General features: G+C 34.8%; 1 protein-coding gene across 9 annotated transcripts in view; it reads right to left on the reverse strand.

Annotated features, from left to right (window-relative positions):
• CNOT6L (CCR4-NOT transcription complex subunit 6 like) overlaps positions 1-18,768 on the reverse strand; it is a 109,156-nt gene that overhangs the window by 12,808 nt on the left and 77,580 nt on the right. For 8 of the 9 annotated variants that reach the window (XM_063722543.1, XM_024245491.3, XM_024245492.3 and 5 more), the window contains 5 exons: positions 18,544-18,701; positions 15,985-16,139; positions 5,211-5,362; positions 2,688-2,915; positions 31-233 (listed from right to left, as the gene is read on the reverse strand). In XM_063722543.1, the coding sequence (XP_063578613.1) occupies positions 31-233; positions 2,688-2,915; positions 5,211-5,362; positions 15,985-16,139; positions 18,544-18,701 (896 nt within the window). 9 annotated transcript variants of the gene reach the window in all.

An 18,768-nucleotide genomic window follows, 5' to 3' on the forward strand; every position in this document is an offset into this window, starting at 1 on the left:
TTCTACACCTGCCCAAAGGCTGCCACTCACTTTGAAATCAAAGGTGTAATTGGTGTAAGGCATCAAGTTATTTTCATAGGCGCTCTTAAGTTGGAAGCCATGTGTGATTCTCCCTTCTGAGCTTCCATTCTTTCCATTGCAGCTGAAGTTCATAAGACACTCATTGTACCTTAGTTCCTTGAAGTCTTTATGGTTGTCAGCTACTCCTCCATTGCTTAAGTATTCCACAACACCTGGTAGAATAAAGAAGAGACACTTCCATTTAGCATTTAGACCTTACACAAGGCTTCACAGCCAAGACTTGTTACCAGGTTAATCCACCAGGCTCAGAGTGGTTTTCTTAGGTTGAGCCATATAAAACTGCCTTTTGTTGTTTAAAAATAAAAAATCAAATACCAGCCATTTCATATGAGTCAATCAAATGAATCAAATGATGTTTGCCTATTTCAGAACAAAATATATCAGGAACACTCAAAAGATATCCTTAGTTTTCTTAGTGGTTCTTCAGGCTAAAGATGATTTCCAGGACCTAGGATGGCATTCACCAGGAAGGTATTAACCCTAAATGTTTCTGGAAAATTATTCCAAACCACTATCTCTTTAGTATTTCCCCATTCTAAGCAATCAACAACTTTGCGAATATATAAGTAGAGCATATTAATAAAAAATCGTTTACAACAAAAACAGATTCTGCATCTTCAACATTTCAATGTCTAATGTCAGCTAGACAATATCATTCTTTATTTTGAGCTAGAGTGAGTTTTCTCAGTCTGACACTATAAAGAATATTATATGCCAGAAGTATACCACTTGGCTAAAAATACAAGGCTGAAGAGAAGAATAGCATTCAGAAAAGTGCACTGCTTACACTGAATTAGCAAACATGAAAACAGTATCAAAACCCTTATGATGATTAGTGCACTGTTAGAGTCATCTTTCTATTTGTAATAAGGATTGATAGTAAGATATAATGAATGTGTGATAAGCACAATATCAGTATTGTAAATAGCTCAGAAGGCACTATCATTTGTCTAGTATTTGCTACATTCCAGGCACTGTTCTAAGTGCTTTATTCATGTAAATCTCACAAACAATTCTATGAAGTAGATAACATGATTCCCCCCTTGTTAAAAATGAAGAACTAGGCTGGGTGCGGTGGCTCACGCCTGTAAAACTCCCAACACTTTGAGAGGCCGAGGTGGGCGGATCACCTGAGGTCAGGAGTTTGAGACCAGCCTGGCCAACATGGTGAAAGCCTGTCTCTACTAAAAATACAAAAATTAGCTGGGCGTGGTGGCATGCACCTGTAATCCCAGCTACTGGGAGGCTGAGGCAGGAGAATCACTTGAATCCGGGAGGCGGAGGTTGCAGTGAGTCAAGACTGCACCACTGCACTCCAACCTTGGCAACAAGAGCACAACTCTGTCTCAAAAAAAAAAGGAAAAATGAGGAACTTAGTAGCAGAATCAGGATCCAACCATGACAGTCTGGTACCAAAGTCATTTCACTACGTTGTGTTGTCAAATGGCAGCTAACTGGTTTTAACAAATCAAATACAATGGGAGAAAAACTTGCATTTGAGAGTAATTCAACTTAAGAAAGGATTAAGAAAGGAGCATGTGGTTGAAGTGCCCATTAGGCTAGGGGTTAAAGACAAACATTTATAAACAATGATTTCAGCATTATTTGCTAAGAAGAAAAAGATGTTTTCAAGTTCAGTGACTTTTTTTTTTTTAAATATTCCAAGTGTAGGCATTTAGGTTATCTTATAGTAACCTTATTGTTACTTTAAGTAACTTAAAATAGCCTAGTAGTGATAATGTACAAAATTTAGCATATGCTTTGGTATTGGCAAAAGAGTAATAGTCTAACGTTTTCCATTTGATAACTAAAATGTGGAAATGATTTTTGTAAAAAGTAAAATGATAAAAGTTCAGACATAAAGTAGTTTAGTGGAGCTCAAGAAGTAATATGAAACCCTAGGATAATTTTGATCATTCTTCTGTAACTACTAACATTATCCAAATATCATTTAATGAATTCACTTAAAAGTTGCTAACATTATTAAACTAGATAGCTACATGTAATGAATATTTTCTGGCTGCCCCTTCAGATCACCCTTCTGCAGTACACTCTGTGCCTCAGGCAACTGATCTTTATTGTATCAACTGCAAATCCCTCCCCCGTCTAGCTTCTGGTTGGATTTGACCAATGGGCAACCTAGCAGGAGATGACAGGACAGAAGCAGAGTGAGGTAAGAATATATATTCCCCTGGCTCCCTTCTTTTTGGTTTGCCAGGGATTGACCGCTTCATGCAATTCAAAGCCATCACTCCTATTATGTGGCCCTTTCCTACAACTGTATTTTTTCCAAGTTCTAATGACAGACAGCTCCCACCACTTTCCCTTTTAGGTAGAGGAGTGGTAAAGAGATCTATTACTAAATCCCCTAGTGGCAGAGTACTGCATCATTTATTGCTTTGTTTCCCTTAAACCAGGCAACACCTTTGGAAATAGCTTCTTTATTAAACTCTCTTCTATTACCTTGTGTCCCATCCATGGAATTCTTATGATACATTCCTTAATTTAGAAGAGAAATTATCTACTCAAAATTTAGGCGCTAGCTGCCCTCTGAACCAAGAGTAAAAGTGAAATTGAAAGCAGTGAGGAAATGATGTTATAAATACCTGAATCTGGCAATGAGTTAAGATCTGCACATAGCACCAGCGGGATGGAATTAGGATCTGCAGTTGGGCTGCCAGGCCTACTAGAGGCTTTCTCCAGAATGTTTTTAACCTCTGAGACAAACATCATGGTCTGGATGAGCTTCACATCAGAATACTCTGGGTCCCAATGCATGTGGGCATTTGCCACTATAAGCAGCTGTTTGTCTGCAGCATGAATAGGCTTCATACCTAAATTTAAACATTACAAAAAGAAGACAAAGTTATGCTTTACATTTGAAGAAATGTGGCATCCTCAGGTTTTCTCAGTATGATCCATAGCTACTTCTTTACTCTTTTCCATGAATTTATAACTTCCCTTTTATCTCATAAAGTAATTCTTAGACACTAAAGGACTGAGATTCTGGTAATCCCACTATGGGAATTATTCTCCTAGACCAAGTTGGCAAACTGTAGCCCATGGGCTAAATCCGGCCCACAAATTTGGTACTGCCCTTTAAATATCTGTCATTTAAATAGCACAATAATGTAGTAAGGCAGGTTTTCAGTTGAGTTACCTAAACCTCAATTTAAATTCTTAACTACTGTCTAGTACTCATTCACCTTGCATTTCCCAAGCACAACACAGCACAACTGTGATAGGTCAGTAGTAAAGGCAGTAAATTATATTAACCTATATAAGATAAAATAAGAAAGTCATCTGCTACCTGAACAAATTCACACCATATACCGAAATAACATTATTTTTAAAATCAGAATTAGAGAGTAGTGTGCTATAAAAGTCTGGACACTTGGGTTTTAGACTTGGCTTTCTTACTTGGGTCAGTAATTTAACCAGATTCTTTTGGGAAATGAAATATTCAACTAGAATATCTCTAAAGTTTTTTTTTATTCCTATAATTCTATGTTTTTTAATTCTGTTAAAATAAACATTAACATAGTACTTTCCAAATGGTAGATGGAATACATTAAGATTTTTGAAAATTAAACTTAAACATAGTTAACATTTACTGACAGATGTCCATAAAATATTCAAGATATAAAACTATTAATACACATACTCACATTCTGTATGTTAGTAACTCTATAGAGAAATTAACAAGAGCTATATCTAGAGTATGAATGACATGAGGGATCCCTCACTTTTTACTTTACATACTTTAAACCATTGGACTATCCGTAAACATACAAATTTAATTTTTATAATTTCTATAGAAGTGTCTCAAATTTTTCTACTGGAATATAAGCTTTGGGAGAAAAGACCTAATTTTCTAAGTCTACTAGTTTGGTAAAGTTTCTTTCCAGTCTCACCAAGCTATAATTATCTTCAATGTTGAGAAAATAAGAAACTGAATTATCTGTTATATCTGACATAGTCACCTTAAAAGCAATTTGATCATAAGATAATATCTGTAGCCAAATCTTCTAAGCTATCTTCCTTTCCTAGAAGTTTTATAGTGTCACTTTTAGCCATAGATTAAGTATTCACAATATTAAAAATTTTCCCCTTCAAAGAGCCATAAGCACTATATTACTAAATTCCCCTTCTGTGAGTACAAGAGATATGTATTTCAGAACGTGAAAGTCTCTACTATTTAGAATTACTCTTCTGCAAATTAAAAGGGGAGTAAAACTCCAAAAGATATTCTCCACAATATCAGAAAAAAAGTACCAAACTTTGGGAAGAATAAGATTGAAAAGGACACAAAGGTAAATAAAAACGGAGGGGCTAAGAAAAGTAAAAAGTTCAAAATTTCATATCAAAGATTACCTTTGATAATGAATAAATTGAAGTATTGTGAGAAAAGAAGGTTTGACACATATGCATGGTCTGAATAATTCAAATCAATACTCTAGGCCAAAATAATCTTTTCCTCTACAAAAAGTACAGGGGAAAAAAAGCCCTGATGTGGTCTCACTCCTTTCTTGCTTAAAATGTACTAGTAAACAATGAAATGCTCAAAGGTAGGCAGGAGGAAGGATAAAAAAGGTCTGTGTATAAAGTACATAATGAGTTTCTGACTCTGAAGGAAGCTATAAATAATCTAAAATGCTAAAGAAAGTACCATGTAGATAAAAGAACCTGCTCTTACCCTGACAATGACTGAGATAAAACAAAGAAACTAGAGGAAATGTGCCAAGTCTTTAACCTTAAAGACAAAAGAATCACACTCAAGAAGCTAAAAATATGATTCAAAAAGAGGGCCAAGTCATCATAATTTCTAAATTCAGCCTAACCAAAATATTCCCTATTTAAAAGAACTGTTTGGGATTAATGGCATATTAAAAAAGACTTCACATAGATTATTTGGTAAGTAAAAAAGACTGTGATAGAGAGCACAAAATATCCCAACAAATATATGATGCTTTACATAATGGTGCTATTTTCCTGCCCATCTCCCTTAACTTTCCTCAAAAGAAAATAACTTTGCAATAAATAACAGCAAAATTCTCTTCACTTGTTTTGAGATGGAAAAACTTGGGATGGTGTTTATTTTTAGTAAGAATATTTTACATTGCACTCACCTGCTCCAAATAGTTCTTTGTGGACCTCTAATACCACAGCGACACCAATGTTATCTTTTGTCATGACTCTGTTCAGCATAGCTTCGGATCCATCTGAATTAGCCATCGCCACTTGGTTAAATTCCACTGTATGCTTCTGCACCAATGTAAATCTACAAGGTACATTATTATAATAATTTTAGGTACCTAGACTATCATGCTGAAAGATATTAAATAAAAGAAACATGACATGCATTGTCTCCCTTGTCATTTTCTAGCTGCAAGTGGCCATGTGATACAGTTCTGGCCACTAAGACACAAGAAGTCTGATTATTGTAAAAAGTTTCTCAGAGGCCCCACCTAACAAAGACAGTATATATATATATCCCTTCATGCTTTTATACCTTGCCCCTTACAGCTAGTGCTTGGAGAAATAATAACCATCTTGTGACCATGAAATAAGAAGCAGGAAGGCAAAAGCCAACCTTCTAAAAATGGGGAAGCAGCTGAACCAGTTCTGGACTGCCTATTTCTGGACTTCTTGTGTGAGAAAATCACCCTTCCCTCATTTGTTTAAGCTACTGCTAGAATTTTCTGGTATTTAAAGGTGCACACAATCTCAACTAAGTTAATGAGAAAAAGATAAAAAGAATACAATCCACCTACCCTGTTTGTAGTTTTATTTCTACCACATCAAGATATTTGTCAACAAAATGCAGGGGCACACCTTTATCTCAGCTAAAGAGTAACTGATTTTTCCATCTGACTTTTACTAGAAAGTTGCAATGGGGTATAAGTATTCTGAGAAACAGATTCTGCAAGATGAAATGACTCTCTCTGTGATTACAGCTTCTGCACTAATAATATTTTCTTTCCTTCATTAATGCCAAATTATTAAGTATTGTAGAGTTGTAGAATTTAATAGAATTGGTTTAGTGCTGACATTTAGTTGCAGTGGGATCTTGGTCAAGTCATTTAACCTTTTTCAGTCTAATTTTATTAATTTGTGAAATATTTATAAGTAATCAAAACCTACTAAATACATTACTTGCACTAGGTGTTCAGTGGAGAGAAGACATATTTAGTCTTGTAACAGATCCCCTCCTCACTTTCCTTCAAGCTTTGAAAACAGAAGCTAGTTTCTGTTTCTTCAAAAATATTGACTTACTATGCCACAGGATGCTGTACTAAATGAAGCAATATTCCCTTCCCTCCTCCAATTCTGAACGTGTCAGCTGGGCTGACAAGTGTAAAGGGTCAGTTTATGTGCCTATTTCTAACCCAGAGTGCTTAAAGAGACTATAGTTTCTACCCTCTAAAGAGGTGATCTATAAGCTTAAATATGAAAGATGAAAGTTACTAAGGTGAAGAATGGGGTTAAGAGCATCCCAGACAGAAGATGTGAAAGGTCCTGAGACAGCAAAAAGCACTGCAAGTTTATGTGTTAGAAAAGAATGGAAGGGTATGAAATGATGCTGAAGAGGAGGGATAAAAGTTCCAAGCCAGGACATGGTATCATTTGATTTATATTTTTTAAGATCACTTTAGCTGCTCAATTAAAGAACTGATAACTGGGAAGCATATTAGCAAGTTTGTGAGGTTATCTGAAAGAGAAATGATGGTGGCTTGAATAAAGGCAAGAGAAATCAAGAGGAGTGAGCAGTTTCAAAATGTGTCCCACAGACAGAATTGACCATTGTCCATATCAGACTTCTTCAAACAATTTTAAGCTGTGGAATACCTTTTACAGTTTCTGGTGAGATTCCCACAGATAAAACAGATAAAAGCAACATTATGTTAGAATAAATCAACCACTGAAAACAAGCAACCTATTTTGATGAATATAAAAATTTGAAATCAGAGGACAGAGATGATATAGTTTTGTATCAGTCTCAGTGTCCAATTTTTGTATTTTGTTTTGGTTACAGAGTATTATTAAAAATCCTGATTCACACAGCTATAAATGGTAAATAACTGGCCCTATACTCAGAAAAAAGAAGCAGGCATGAAGAAATTTGATTCAGAGGTCTGCACCAAAAACAAGTTAACTAAGCAGTACTTTATGAACACGTTAATGATTTCCAAAATGTTAAAACTTGTATTTGAAACATGTGAGTGAACATGTTATTTTCAAATTACAGTTCAATTATTCACATTTAATTTTTGAGATATCTTCTAAATATTCACAGAACTTCTATGGTATACTTACAGGAACCTAGGATTCTGTACAAAAGTCTTAAAAATCCTGTTAATCATAATATTTTTATAACTGGAATAATTTTACTTCTACCAAAGCTAGGTCATTCTTTGGGGCGCAGGGGTAGGGGAGCACAGGACTCTAATTAAAAGAAGTATCTTAACTAAAATTTGCTTTCCTGTATTCTTCTCCCATTTTTTCCATTAAACCTAGATCTAGATCTTTTCAAGAATATACAGTAAATCTAATTTCTCTTCCAAATGACACCACTTTAAATATCTGACAATAGATGTCAATGCTCTCCCACCCTCCATGTCTTCTCCGGAAAAGAAACAATCAGTTACTTACATGATATGTGATGTGTTCATCTGAACAATTTGTTTAAATTTGCTCAACAAATTTAAATTGAACTGACAATTGGGTCTGTCTTTTTGAAAAGTTCATTTGAACAACTCAAGTTTACCCAAAGGTGCAGTACCTATAACTGGGCATAAATGAACTACAGCCTTCTTCATTTTTTAACTGTATTTTTGTTAATAAAGACTAAAACTTCACTTTGGGGACAGCCATATTAATTATAAGCCAAACAGGAACTAATATATATCTGAAATGTTTTGATCTCTTTGCTCTTAAACCAGGTCTTGTCAGTCCTGCATTTATAGGTACTTCAAAACAAAAACGTGGAAAAAAATGATACATTAAATATGTTTATTGTAGAGATATGAGAACAAAGAAAACTAAGTCACTTATAACCCAATACCTCCATTTAAAAGTTAATATATTTCCCCAGACTTTCCTCTACACACATACACACACACATATTTTTATGCAATTAGAACAATACTATTCTATCAGGGACATTTCCTATAACATTTAATATTCTTCCAAATCAATTTTGATGACTGGATTATAGTCCACTCTACAGATTCACCAGAATTTATTTAACCTGTGTAGGACATTTAAGTTACTTCTTACGCATTTTAACTAATGCCGTAATGAACATTGCTACATATATTTTCCTGTGGTCTCAGCGGATTCTTGTCCCTCCCTCTTTTTATTCCTTCCATTAATAATCTAAGAGCAGCAATCTTTACCTCAGTTAAGTATCACTTCATGAACTTCTGCTCATTAGTTCACCTATTCAGATATTAAGTGCTCTGAAACTTCATCCTATTTAATTTTTAATTTTTTACAGATATATAAGATAGATGTACAAATTTATGGGATATAATTCTATTTTTCTATTGGATATAATTCTATTTTTCTAATAGATTAAAATCCCTGCCAGCTTTTGGACATTTATAAATGTTATGAGCATGCATTCTCTTCTCTCAAAATAATTAAATTTCTCAATAGGACAGAATAATAAAAAAAATAGTGAAAGCTACCATTATTGAGGATCTATCCAGTCTCAAGATTTGTGTTAAGTACTTCATATATGTTAGTCCTAAAATTTGCACATGGAGATATACTGCTCAGATTCCTCATCAGGGATCGCTTCAGTTGCAGAAAGCTGCCTACTCATGGTCACATACTTCAAGAACACCACCATCCAATTAGAAATCAAAAGCAAAAGTTAAAAGTCCAGGGATTTGGGCCCCTTGTGGTTTAACTCTCACAGGCCATATAAGCTCTAAAGCTCCCTGTTGAGTCACCTGAGGCAGTCAGGCCTGCAACACTTCACTTTTCTCCATATGTCCAATTCTGCTTCCTCCCCTTTCTTTCCACAGGTGTTGACTTCTAATAAACTCCCAAACACCACCTCCGAGTCTTCTTTCTGGAGAACCCACATTGCAGCAGGAGGTATTACTACTGCCATTACAAAGATGAAGAAAACTGAGGCTGGGCAAGTCTGTCTTTTTGAAAAGTTTGATAGTTCATCCATCCCCCAAATCCTAGAATTTTTTTCTCTACTCCAATATTTATAACAGATTATCTTTGCCAGTTCTCTAACCACACTTCTGTAAGATCTTTAATACCATACGATGTAATTATCTTCATTTGAAAACCTAACTAGTTAGTGCAGTTTAGTGACTCTCTTGGCTTACCAATCTCACCTTCTTGGTTTGCCATTCTCCTCTTTACCTGGTCTTAGTATTTCTACTTTGAGGAAAATTCTTCTCAATAGAAATCATGAAAGCAAAACATAAATTGTATATAGCTGTGTTTTGTTGATCATCAATTACTGATTATACAGTCTGCAGTGGGTCCATTCCTTCCTTGTTATTTACAGTGCATAATGTTAGTTAAAATATCCTCCTCATTGCCTTAGCACTTTCACCCAGCCTTTTCTTTTTCTTAAGTTTCTTGGTAATGATCATAGGTTCATAAAACTTTTTTAAAAATACATGATTAGTTATTGATTTTTCTTCATTTAAATAACAATTCTTTAAACATAAATCTTGAGCAACCACTGGGTTATCAGACGCTTGCAACTAACCTTCCAACTTTCTTTCTCATTGGTATATACTGCCATACTTTTGACTTTTAAAACTTCTCAACCTTTTAAAGGTATCTTCTTTTTACTGTCTTGCTTTCAAAAGTCCAGAAAAGCAAAACTAGTCTTCCTAAACAGGATGCATATGTCATTATAACTAACACTCCCTTCCACTGCCACTGAGAAACTCTAGGGCACACATTCTCACTCCAGTTTTATCACTTCAGCTTCACCAAGGGTTGAAAAACCAAAGAGAGAGTTGAAAACTAGTTGAACCAAATAAAGTTCCTTCTTTCTAGTAAATAAGAGTGTTATGTTTCTTGAACTTTAAGACTTTCTCAGATATTCTGTTTTTAAAAGAATGAGATTTCTAGTATTAGTGCTGATGGCTGTAATCTTCTACAATTTATCTTATTTCCTTGTTTATAACTGTAATAAATTTATAATATAGTAAGATATAATTACCCATATTCTATCCCTACTACCTTAACAATGCTACTTCTTACATTCCAATCTTCCCATACAAACCAAATGCACTCTATTCTGCATCTACTTTCTGTCTCACAGATTTCCATACAGGTAACATTTTGAAATATAGAGGTTTTCTGCCATTCTTTCTATTATTAGATGTTTCTTCTCAATTAGACATATTGGTTTATAGTTAATTCCAATCATTGTTCCAAGCCATACAGCCTTGGTAATACGGAAAATCTTCAACTTGTCTCTTTCGATACATTAGTTTACTATTCATACTCTGTGACTGGTATACAGATGTTAAAAGCATTATTCCTGATGATATTTTATTCTAAGAATTCTTCTGTATATTCACATTTTTGAAAAAAAAAAAAACTAGATGAAAGGTCAAATGGGTAAAAGAAAGAACATATATTAATATAATAAAGACTGCTATGACCAAAAAAATCCCCTTATATGATTTGAGAAGTATTATTAGGTTGGATGTTTCATGTGCAAAAAGAACACGTCCAGAGCAGTCCTTCAAATAAAGACATAACTCAATTTCTTACCGACTTGTAGCCTAAAAATAACTTTGTGGGCTGTGATGTAATTAATTAATGCTAGAGAGAGGACAGTGACTGCCAACTATGAGAAACTAAAGCAATCTATAGGATTTAAGTAATATTCCATCCCTGAATTCATTTACAAGTAAAAAGGGACAATGTAATACACAGTCAAGGCAACACTATAATCACAAAGTTAACTCTGACCCTTTCTGGATCACATCCCAACACTGTTAAAACCAAACCAAATAGAAGTTCTTACTATATTCAGTATAAAATGCTATAAAATGTGTTCTTGGTCCCTTTAAGTAATCATGGGAGTGCCAGAAGGTAACTAATTGGAAAAGGTAAGCTGAGAGACTAGGTTAAATAAGGAGGTAGATAAATAACATCCTATATTTGTACCGCTCTTTTTTTTTTTTTTTTTTTTTTTTTTTTTTTGAGATGGAGTCTTGCTCTGTCACCCATGCTGGAGTGCAACGGCATGATCTTGGCTCACTGCAACCTCTGCCTCCCGGGTTCAAGCAATTCTCTGCCTCAGCCTCCCGAGTAGCTGGGATTACAGGCGCCCACCACCAAGCCCAGCTAATTTTTCTATTTTTAGTACAGACAGGTTTTCACCATCTTGGCCAAGCTGGACTTAACTCCTGACCTTGTGATCTACCTGCCTCAGACTCCCAAAGTGCTGCCATTATAGGGGTGAGCCACCATGCCCAGCCTGTACAGCTCTTTTAACCACTGAAAGTGCATCCACATTCATTATTTTAACCCCATAAGAAACCTCTAAAGTGGAACAGTTATTATCTATATTCGAAAGGTACAGAAACTGTAGTACAAAGTCGTAATGTTATGATCCAGGTTGAATAGAAATTACCAGAAGAGTACAAATCAAAATCTCATTTTTGAAAAAAATCCTACGTACAAATTCTAAATGCAACAACCACCTATGACACAGGAAATTAATAACTGAGAGACCAGTGAGATGGGAGTATCACAACAGTAATGATACTGTACCATTTTGGAATGATACTATGACCTCTGAAAACCCTCTTTCCAAGCACAAAACTACCTGTGATAATAGAAGAAAAAAAAGCAAGGACTTGGCCTTACCTGGTACCTCTGAGAATGGAAGCAGGTTAGGAAGTACAGCAAGAATTAAGTGCCATGACAACCTAAGTTCCCAATCCTATGATAAGAGATTGCCTCTTCACAGTGCAATGATCACACTGTTCTAAATTGCTGTTTTCATCTTTGACTTGAAATAAAGCACAATAAGGAGGTCAGAACTGCTAACCTCAGGAACAGCAAGTCTAGCATATAGGTCTGCTTTCATCTTCATTTTTTCCCGCACTATTAAGTTGTGTATCTGGCTCCAAGACCCAATTTCTACTTAATGGTTAAGTCTATAGGACAAAACATGGCAAAAAGAAATTTAAATTATGAGTCTAAAGCATGTATCTACAGCCAGGCGCAGTAGCTCACGCCTGTAATCCCATCATTTTGGGCGGCTGAGGAGGGCAGATCACCCGAGGTCAGGAGTTTGACACCAGCCTGACCAACATGGAGAAACCCTGTCTCTACTAAAAATACAAAATTAGCCAGGTGTGGTGGCGCATGCCTGTAATCCCAGCTACTGGGGAGGCTGAGGTGGAGAACTGCTTGAACCCGGGAGGCGGAGGCGGAGGTTGCGGTGGGCCAAGATCATGCCACTGCACTCCAGCCTGGGCAACAAGAGTGAAACTCCGTCTCAAAAAAAAAAAAAAAATGTATTTACAACTCAGTTTCTACATATACATTATATACATATAAAAAACATATGCATATGTATGAATGTATTTTATAAAATGCTTTGGAATGTAAATAATACTTGTTAAAAGACAAAGCAAAAGCTGAGATCTGGCATTTTATCACTCAAAGTTCTATTTTCTAGTATCTCTATGCATCTAACTCCCAAAAAATGGTGTTCATAATGATGACCAAACAGGTGCTGCCAAATCCTGAAGTAGATTCTGAATCCCCCAAAACTAAACTAGAATAATGTGATTTAAAGAATAGTGTATTATATTCTAATTATCTGAATATTGGTAACTTGTGTCCTAGCCTTTACTAAACAATACTCTATCCTTTCATCATGATGGATTAGAGATTTTTATTACAGTATTTTGCTATAAATGGCAATTATGATAGTTTCCATTTATTGTTGCATAATCTGTACCAGTTTTTCATATATGATTAAACAGTCATCAATGAAGATGAGGAATTATCAGATACTCTGATTACAGAAGAAAGAGACTGAGAGTAAGTACAGTGTCGACTACTCTTCCACAGTTATCTTTGTTAGTTTTGTAACCTCTACAAAAATGATCTTACAAGATAAGAATATACAAATGAAGAAACGGGTCCAGAAATGGTAAGTCTTTCAACATTATATAGCTAAATAAATAGAAGCAGCACCTGGCTTCAAAACTCACAGTCTTTTTTTGCCCTGTGTTATATTTCCAATCTGAAGAAAGAATAAAGGCAGGGTAGAATACTTTAAATTCCAAATAGTTGGCATTGAATAGTCAGCTAAGACACGGATAAATATCTGGTACTGGGACGGAAGGTGGTTTTGTTCTACCTATAGGAGGTATATAGTCCTGTCATTCCAGGAAAGAAGCTGAAAAGAGGTACAATATACTGATGTATCACACTCAGTCTTAATCTGTTGCCAGATCCATGTTACTATTCAGGAAAAAAGAGTTGAGGAAGAAAAGAAAAACAGGTGATGCATCTAAGTACTTCCTATGTGCTCATTACTTAACTAGTTCACAGCATTTTTAATAATTCAAGAATCAATTTGCAAATACCCAGATAACAGTTCTAATTGTTATTTCAAAGCCTTAGATACTTCTAGTAAATTGTTAAGGAATTTTAGATTTTTCCTCTCAAAACTGTGAGAGTAATAATAAAAATATTCCATATTATCTTGAAAGAAACTATAGCAAATAGAAAAAGAGCCTGATGTTAGATGTCTCAAGTTTACTGGTGCATTTTTTTTTTAAGCTATGGTGTTTCAAGGGGATTTGTGTATGAACATAGGTAACAAATATCATCAGGCACGGTGGCTTACGTCTGTAATCCCAGCACTGTGGGAGGCTGCGGCGGGTGGATTGCTTGGGCCCAGGAGTTCAAAACCAGCCTAGGGCAACACAGCAAGACCCTATCTCTACAAAAAATACAAAAATTAGTCAGGTGCGGTGGCATGCACGCGTAGTCTCAGCTACTCAGGGTGCTGAGGTGACAGAATCACCTGAGCCTGGGGAGGTTGAGGCTGCAGTGAGCCATGATCGCCACTGCACTCCAGCCTGGGTGACAGAGTAAGACTCTGAGACCCTGTCTAAAAACAAAAACAAATGTCAAATTCAGGGCAATTCTTCTAAATGAGGTAATCTTACAAGAGGTATTAGTGATATCAAAAGCTCAAACAAGAAGCCTAAAGATTCAGTTTATTAAGCATGGACTATGAAATCAGACTACTGTGTAACTTGAGCAAGTTATTGAACTTGTCTGTACCTTGGTTTCCTCATCTTTAAAAACAAGGAAATAGCTGTACAGCTGCCTGTAGGGGTTGCTTTAAAATTTGAACAAGACAATTAATACAAACAATTCGAAAAGGCTGACAGATGGTAAACACTCTGGAAGTATGGTCATATACCATATAACAAGATTTCAGTCAACAAGGGACTACATGCCGATGGTAGTCCCACAAGACTATAATGGAGCTGAAAAATTCCTATCACCCAGTGATGGTGTAGCTGTCTTAACATCACAGCACAATACATTACCTTTTTTATGTCTAGATATGTTTAGACTCAAATGCCATTGTGTTACAATTGTCTATTTACTACAGTAACATGCTGTACAGGTTTCTAGCCTGGGAACAATAGGCTATACCTTATAGCCTAGGTGTATAGTAGGCTGTACCATCTAGGTTTGTGTAAGTGCACTTCATGATGTTCCCACAACAACAAAATCACCTAATGATGCATTTCTCAGAACATATTCCCGTAGTTAAGAGATATGTAGTTTTAATAGAATTATTCTAAAATGCATAAAAAATTACCAAAGCATTAGAAGAATTTAGTATATTCTGACCTCAAATACTACAAGGCTTTGTACTAATTATTAACCAAAATAAGAATATCTCTACTACAAATTCATGGAAAAGACAGGAAAGTAGGCATAGATAAATGGGAAGTGGACCAAATATCTTTCAAATTTACTGAATTTGTTTACTTAAAATAGCATGTCATGCTGGTAATATGCCTGGATCAATAAAAACAGATTGGCTTTGATAAAATAGATGTAAAATGGGGAAATACTGGAAAACAGCTGTAAGCATGTATATGCTTATCCTGTAACATGATTTCCTAACGTATCAAATCCAAACTATTAACCATGGGATTCAACCTCTATCAGATGTCACGTTTCATTTCCCATTGCCCTGTCTCAGTCAACCCTTTTAACTCTCTCTACCTCCATATGCTCTGTGCCTGCCTCTCTTATCTACCCAAGCAGATCTCTATCTTATATTATACCATATGATATTGTAATTGTCTTATATGCCTAGTTTTTCCTACTGGATTTGAGCTTTCAGTGAGATTAGGAACTATGTCTTGACTATCTTTGTGTCTGTTGTGTCTAGCACAGGACTTATCACAAAGCAAATGCTCAGCATACATTTAGTGAATACATGATTTTAAAATGAATGATTCTCAAAAATCAACTATTAAAAAAAAAAAATCACAGAAAAGAAACCCAGATCACTTATGGCTAACCTTAAAAGGTATCACTTTCTTTTTTTACACAAAAACTAATACTTTACTTCATGAAAATATGTTCTGAAATATGAGACCATTCGAGTCTGTATCTCTTGAAATGTTTAGTGTTATTTGGTAATAAAAGCATAAGGAATAATACAATAAATATCCTTATTTCAAATACACAGCCTGAGAAATGAAATATTAACAAGTTTTAAGTTGCATAATACTTGTTTTCTAGCTTTCTGTTGATTTTATAGGGCCAATCCAAAGACAATTTTAAAGTGTAAGAATTTAAATAAATAAAAGTACACCACTGTGCTTTGTTTCCTTAACTTACTTTTCTGTTTTGAAGAATATTGCACAACCATCTACATGCTTTCTCTCCTGCTCAGACATGATTTTGGCACGTGACTTTGGAGAAAAAAATCCATCATATCCACGCTCCTTCAATGCTGGCAGAAAGAGAGTGAAGTATTGCTCTGTTTCCACTTCCTGAGATGAAAGAAAAGTTATCATCTATATGACAGAGGGAAAATGCTGATTAAGATATAAAAATGTTCAGCATTATGAGTAAGATGTAACTTAGTAAAAATAATTCAAATAGCAAATATTATCTTACTATCTTACCTGATTGCTAGCAGCTGCTACTTGACAATGGCAGCTTTTTAAACATGAAAGAACCAGAAAGGTGACATGATTTTTCTCATGCTCACACAGATAGTAACAGGAGTAGGACTACATCCCAAGGTCTCTTGATTCCCAATTTACAGTTCATTCCATTATACTTTACTTCCTCAAGACTGGCAACTAAACAAATCAAGTTGGGTATATGATAGATTCTGTGATAGGGAATAGTATTTTATACATAAAAAGGTAATTTAAAAAATTGCATATCCTTCTGAACTATGGTGGAAAGAAATGATACCCAAGAGTGAGAAACGTAAAATCTATCCACAAAAAATTCTACTTTAAGAAATTTTTAAGTACCTAAATCGCAATCATCCAATGGCCTCTATTAATTTGATAATTATTAGTCTATTTTATTCTTTGACTCATAAAATATTTTAACAGGTCTTTCTAAATGAAATAAATATGAAGATAATTTATGTATGCAGATGTTTCTAACAACATGAGTTTATGACAGCAAAAACTCATAAACAACTAAATGTGTCCAATGGTATGGGAAAAGCTAAATCAATATACGTTCATATAATTAATGAGTTTTGAAGAATTTTAGTAACATGGAAAATCCATTAAGTACAATAAATAAGAAACAAAATGTAACTGTAAATATATTTTACTTAATGTGTAGAAGAAAAATACTCCAAAAGTTTTAACACAACTATCTTATGACATGAAATTAGGTATTTCCCTCCATCATGCTTTGTATTTTTTCAAAATTTTCAACTTCTCTACAATGATCTCTTTTTAGTACAGTATAGTATTATAGCATTGCTTTTATAATAAGACAATTTTCTTAAATTATGTTTTATCCTTCAAACTGCTATATTTAGGAGGGTGTGAGGCTGTTATCACTATAAATACTAAACCAAGAAGTAGACAAGAAACTACAATAGCCTGATTTTGTTTGCCTCCTCCTCTCCCCAATTCTCTGTCTCAGTATTTAGAAGAAATTTTATTTTAATTTTAAAAGATTTTTACTTTTTTCCCAAGCAACATAAAAATAAATTATCAAGCTACTCTGTTACATAAAAAAATTTTTAATAATTTTTCCTCTCAGGCTATGAGGAAAGAATGTGTGAAATTGTAACACACAACTTTTTTTTTTGTTTGTTTGTTTTTGAGACAATCTCGCTCTGCCATCCAGGCTGGAGTGCAGTGGTGCAATCTCTGATCACTGCAACCTCTGCTTCCTGGGTTCAAGCGATTCTCATGCCTCAGGCTCCCAAGCAGTTGGGATGACAGGTGCACGCCACCTCGCCTGGCTAATTTTTGCATTTTTAGTAGATATGGGGTTTCACCATGCTGGCCAGGCTGGTCTCAAACTCCTGACCCCAAGAGATCCACCCGCCTCGGCCTCCCAGAGTACTGGGACTATAGGTGTGAGCCACCATGCCCGGCCTGTAACACATAACATTTTTAAACACCTCTAAGAAATAGTAAGTTTTTGAGTTGATGAATATGTTAATTAGCCTCATTTGATCATTTAAAAAATATATATGTATCAAAACATCACCGTGTACCCCATAAACATATACAATTATCTGTCAATTAAAAATTTTTAAACCTTTAAGCACTTAATATGTTTTGAAAGTTGCTAAGAAAAAAGTTACTAAAAACTATTCAAACATCTTTTTGGCTAATCATTAGCTAAATTTTGAAGCAACAAAACACATTTCATGAAAAGATGCTGCTTCTTCAGTAAAGTTCAATTAATAAAGTGCTATAAAACAGAAGAATCTAAATTTCAGAGATGGTTTATAAAGTAAGGTAAGGCAAATACGCACGATTTATAGTACAATATATTAAAATATGTCTGTTTAAGGAATAACTGTGGGCAAGCTTTTTTTTTTTAAACAGACTCCAATACAACGTAAATTTATATTCCTAAAAGACTGGCAATCTTCTGTGGTTTTCTCTTTCAGCAATACCAATGATCATGAGGTGAATATTAACATGAATAATGGGTAAGATTATTTCCACTTAAGAAAATAGTAAATAAATATAAGTAGGTGGTTGTATTCAGTCAGCAAAATAGTTTCACTATGGAAATGTCTTAAATGCTTATTTAAATTGTCCATTATTTTTAAGAGGAGAGAAAACAATTCTTTTTGAGCTTTGGCTCTAAACACAGGATCTCTCCCAGTGGTCAGATCTTCTCTTATGTTTAAGTTCACCTTTTAAGTTAAAGACAGTTTAATTTCTATGGTGTTACCTGAAGACTAATGATATCTGCGTCACAGTTAACAATTTCTTCCATAATTCCCTTTTTCCTGTATTCCCAGTTTAATGCCCAGGATGGGCAATAGCCATATAGCTGCCGGGTAGCGTATTTATCACATAACACATTGTAACACATAACCGTGAATGATGCTAAGAAGTGGGAGAAAAAACAACAGACAAACGGGAGAAAATTAGGCAACTTTTTCTAAAGCAATAT

Source organism: Pongo abelii, chromosome 3 (genome assembly GCF_028885655.2).
Source record: "Pongo abelii isolate AG06213 chromosome 3, NHGRI_mPonAbe1-v2.0_pri, whole genome shotgun sequence".
Lineage (NCBI taxonomy): Eukaryota > Metazoa > Chordata > Mammalia > Primates > Hominidae > Pongo > Pongo abelii.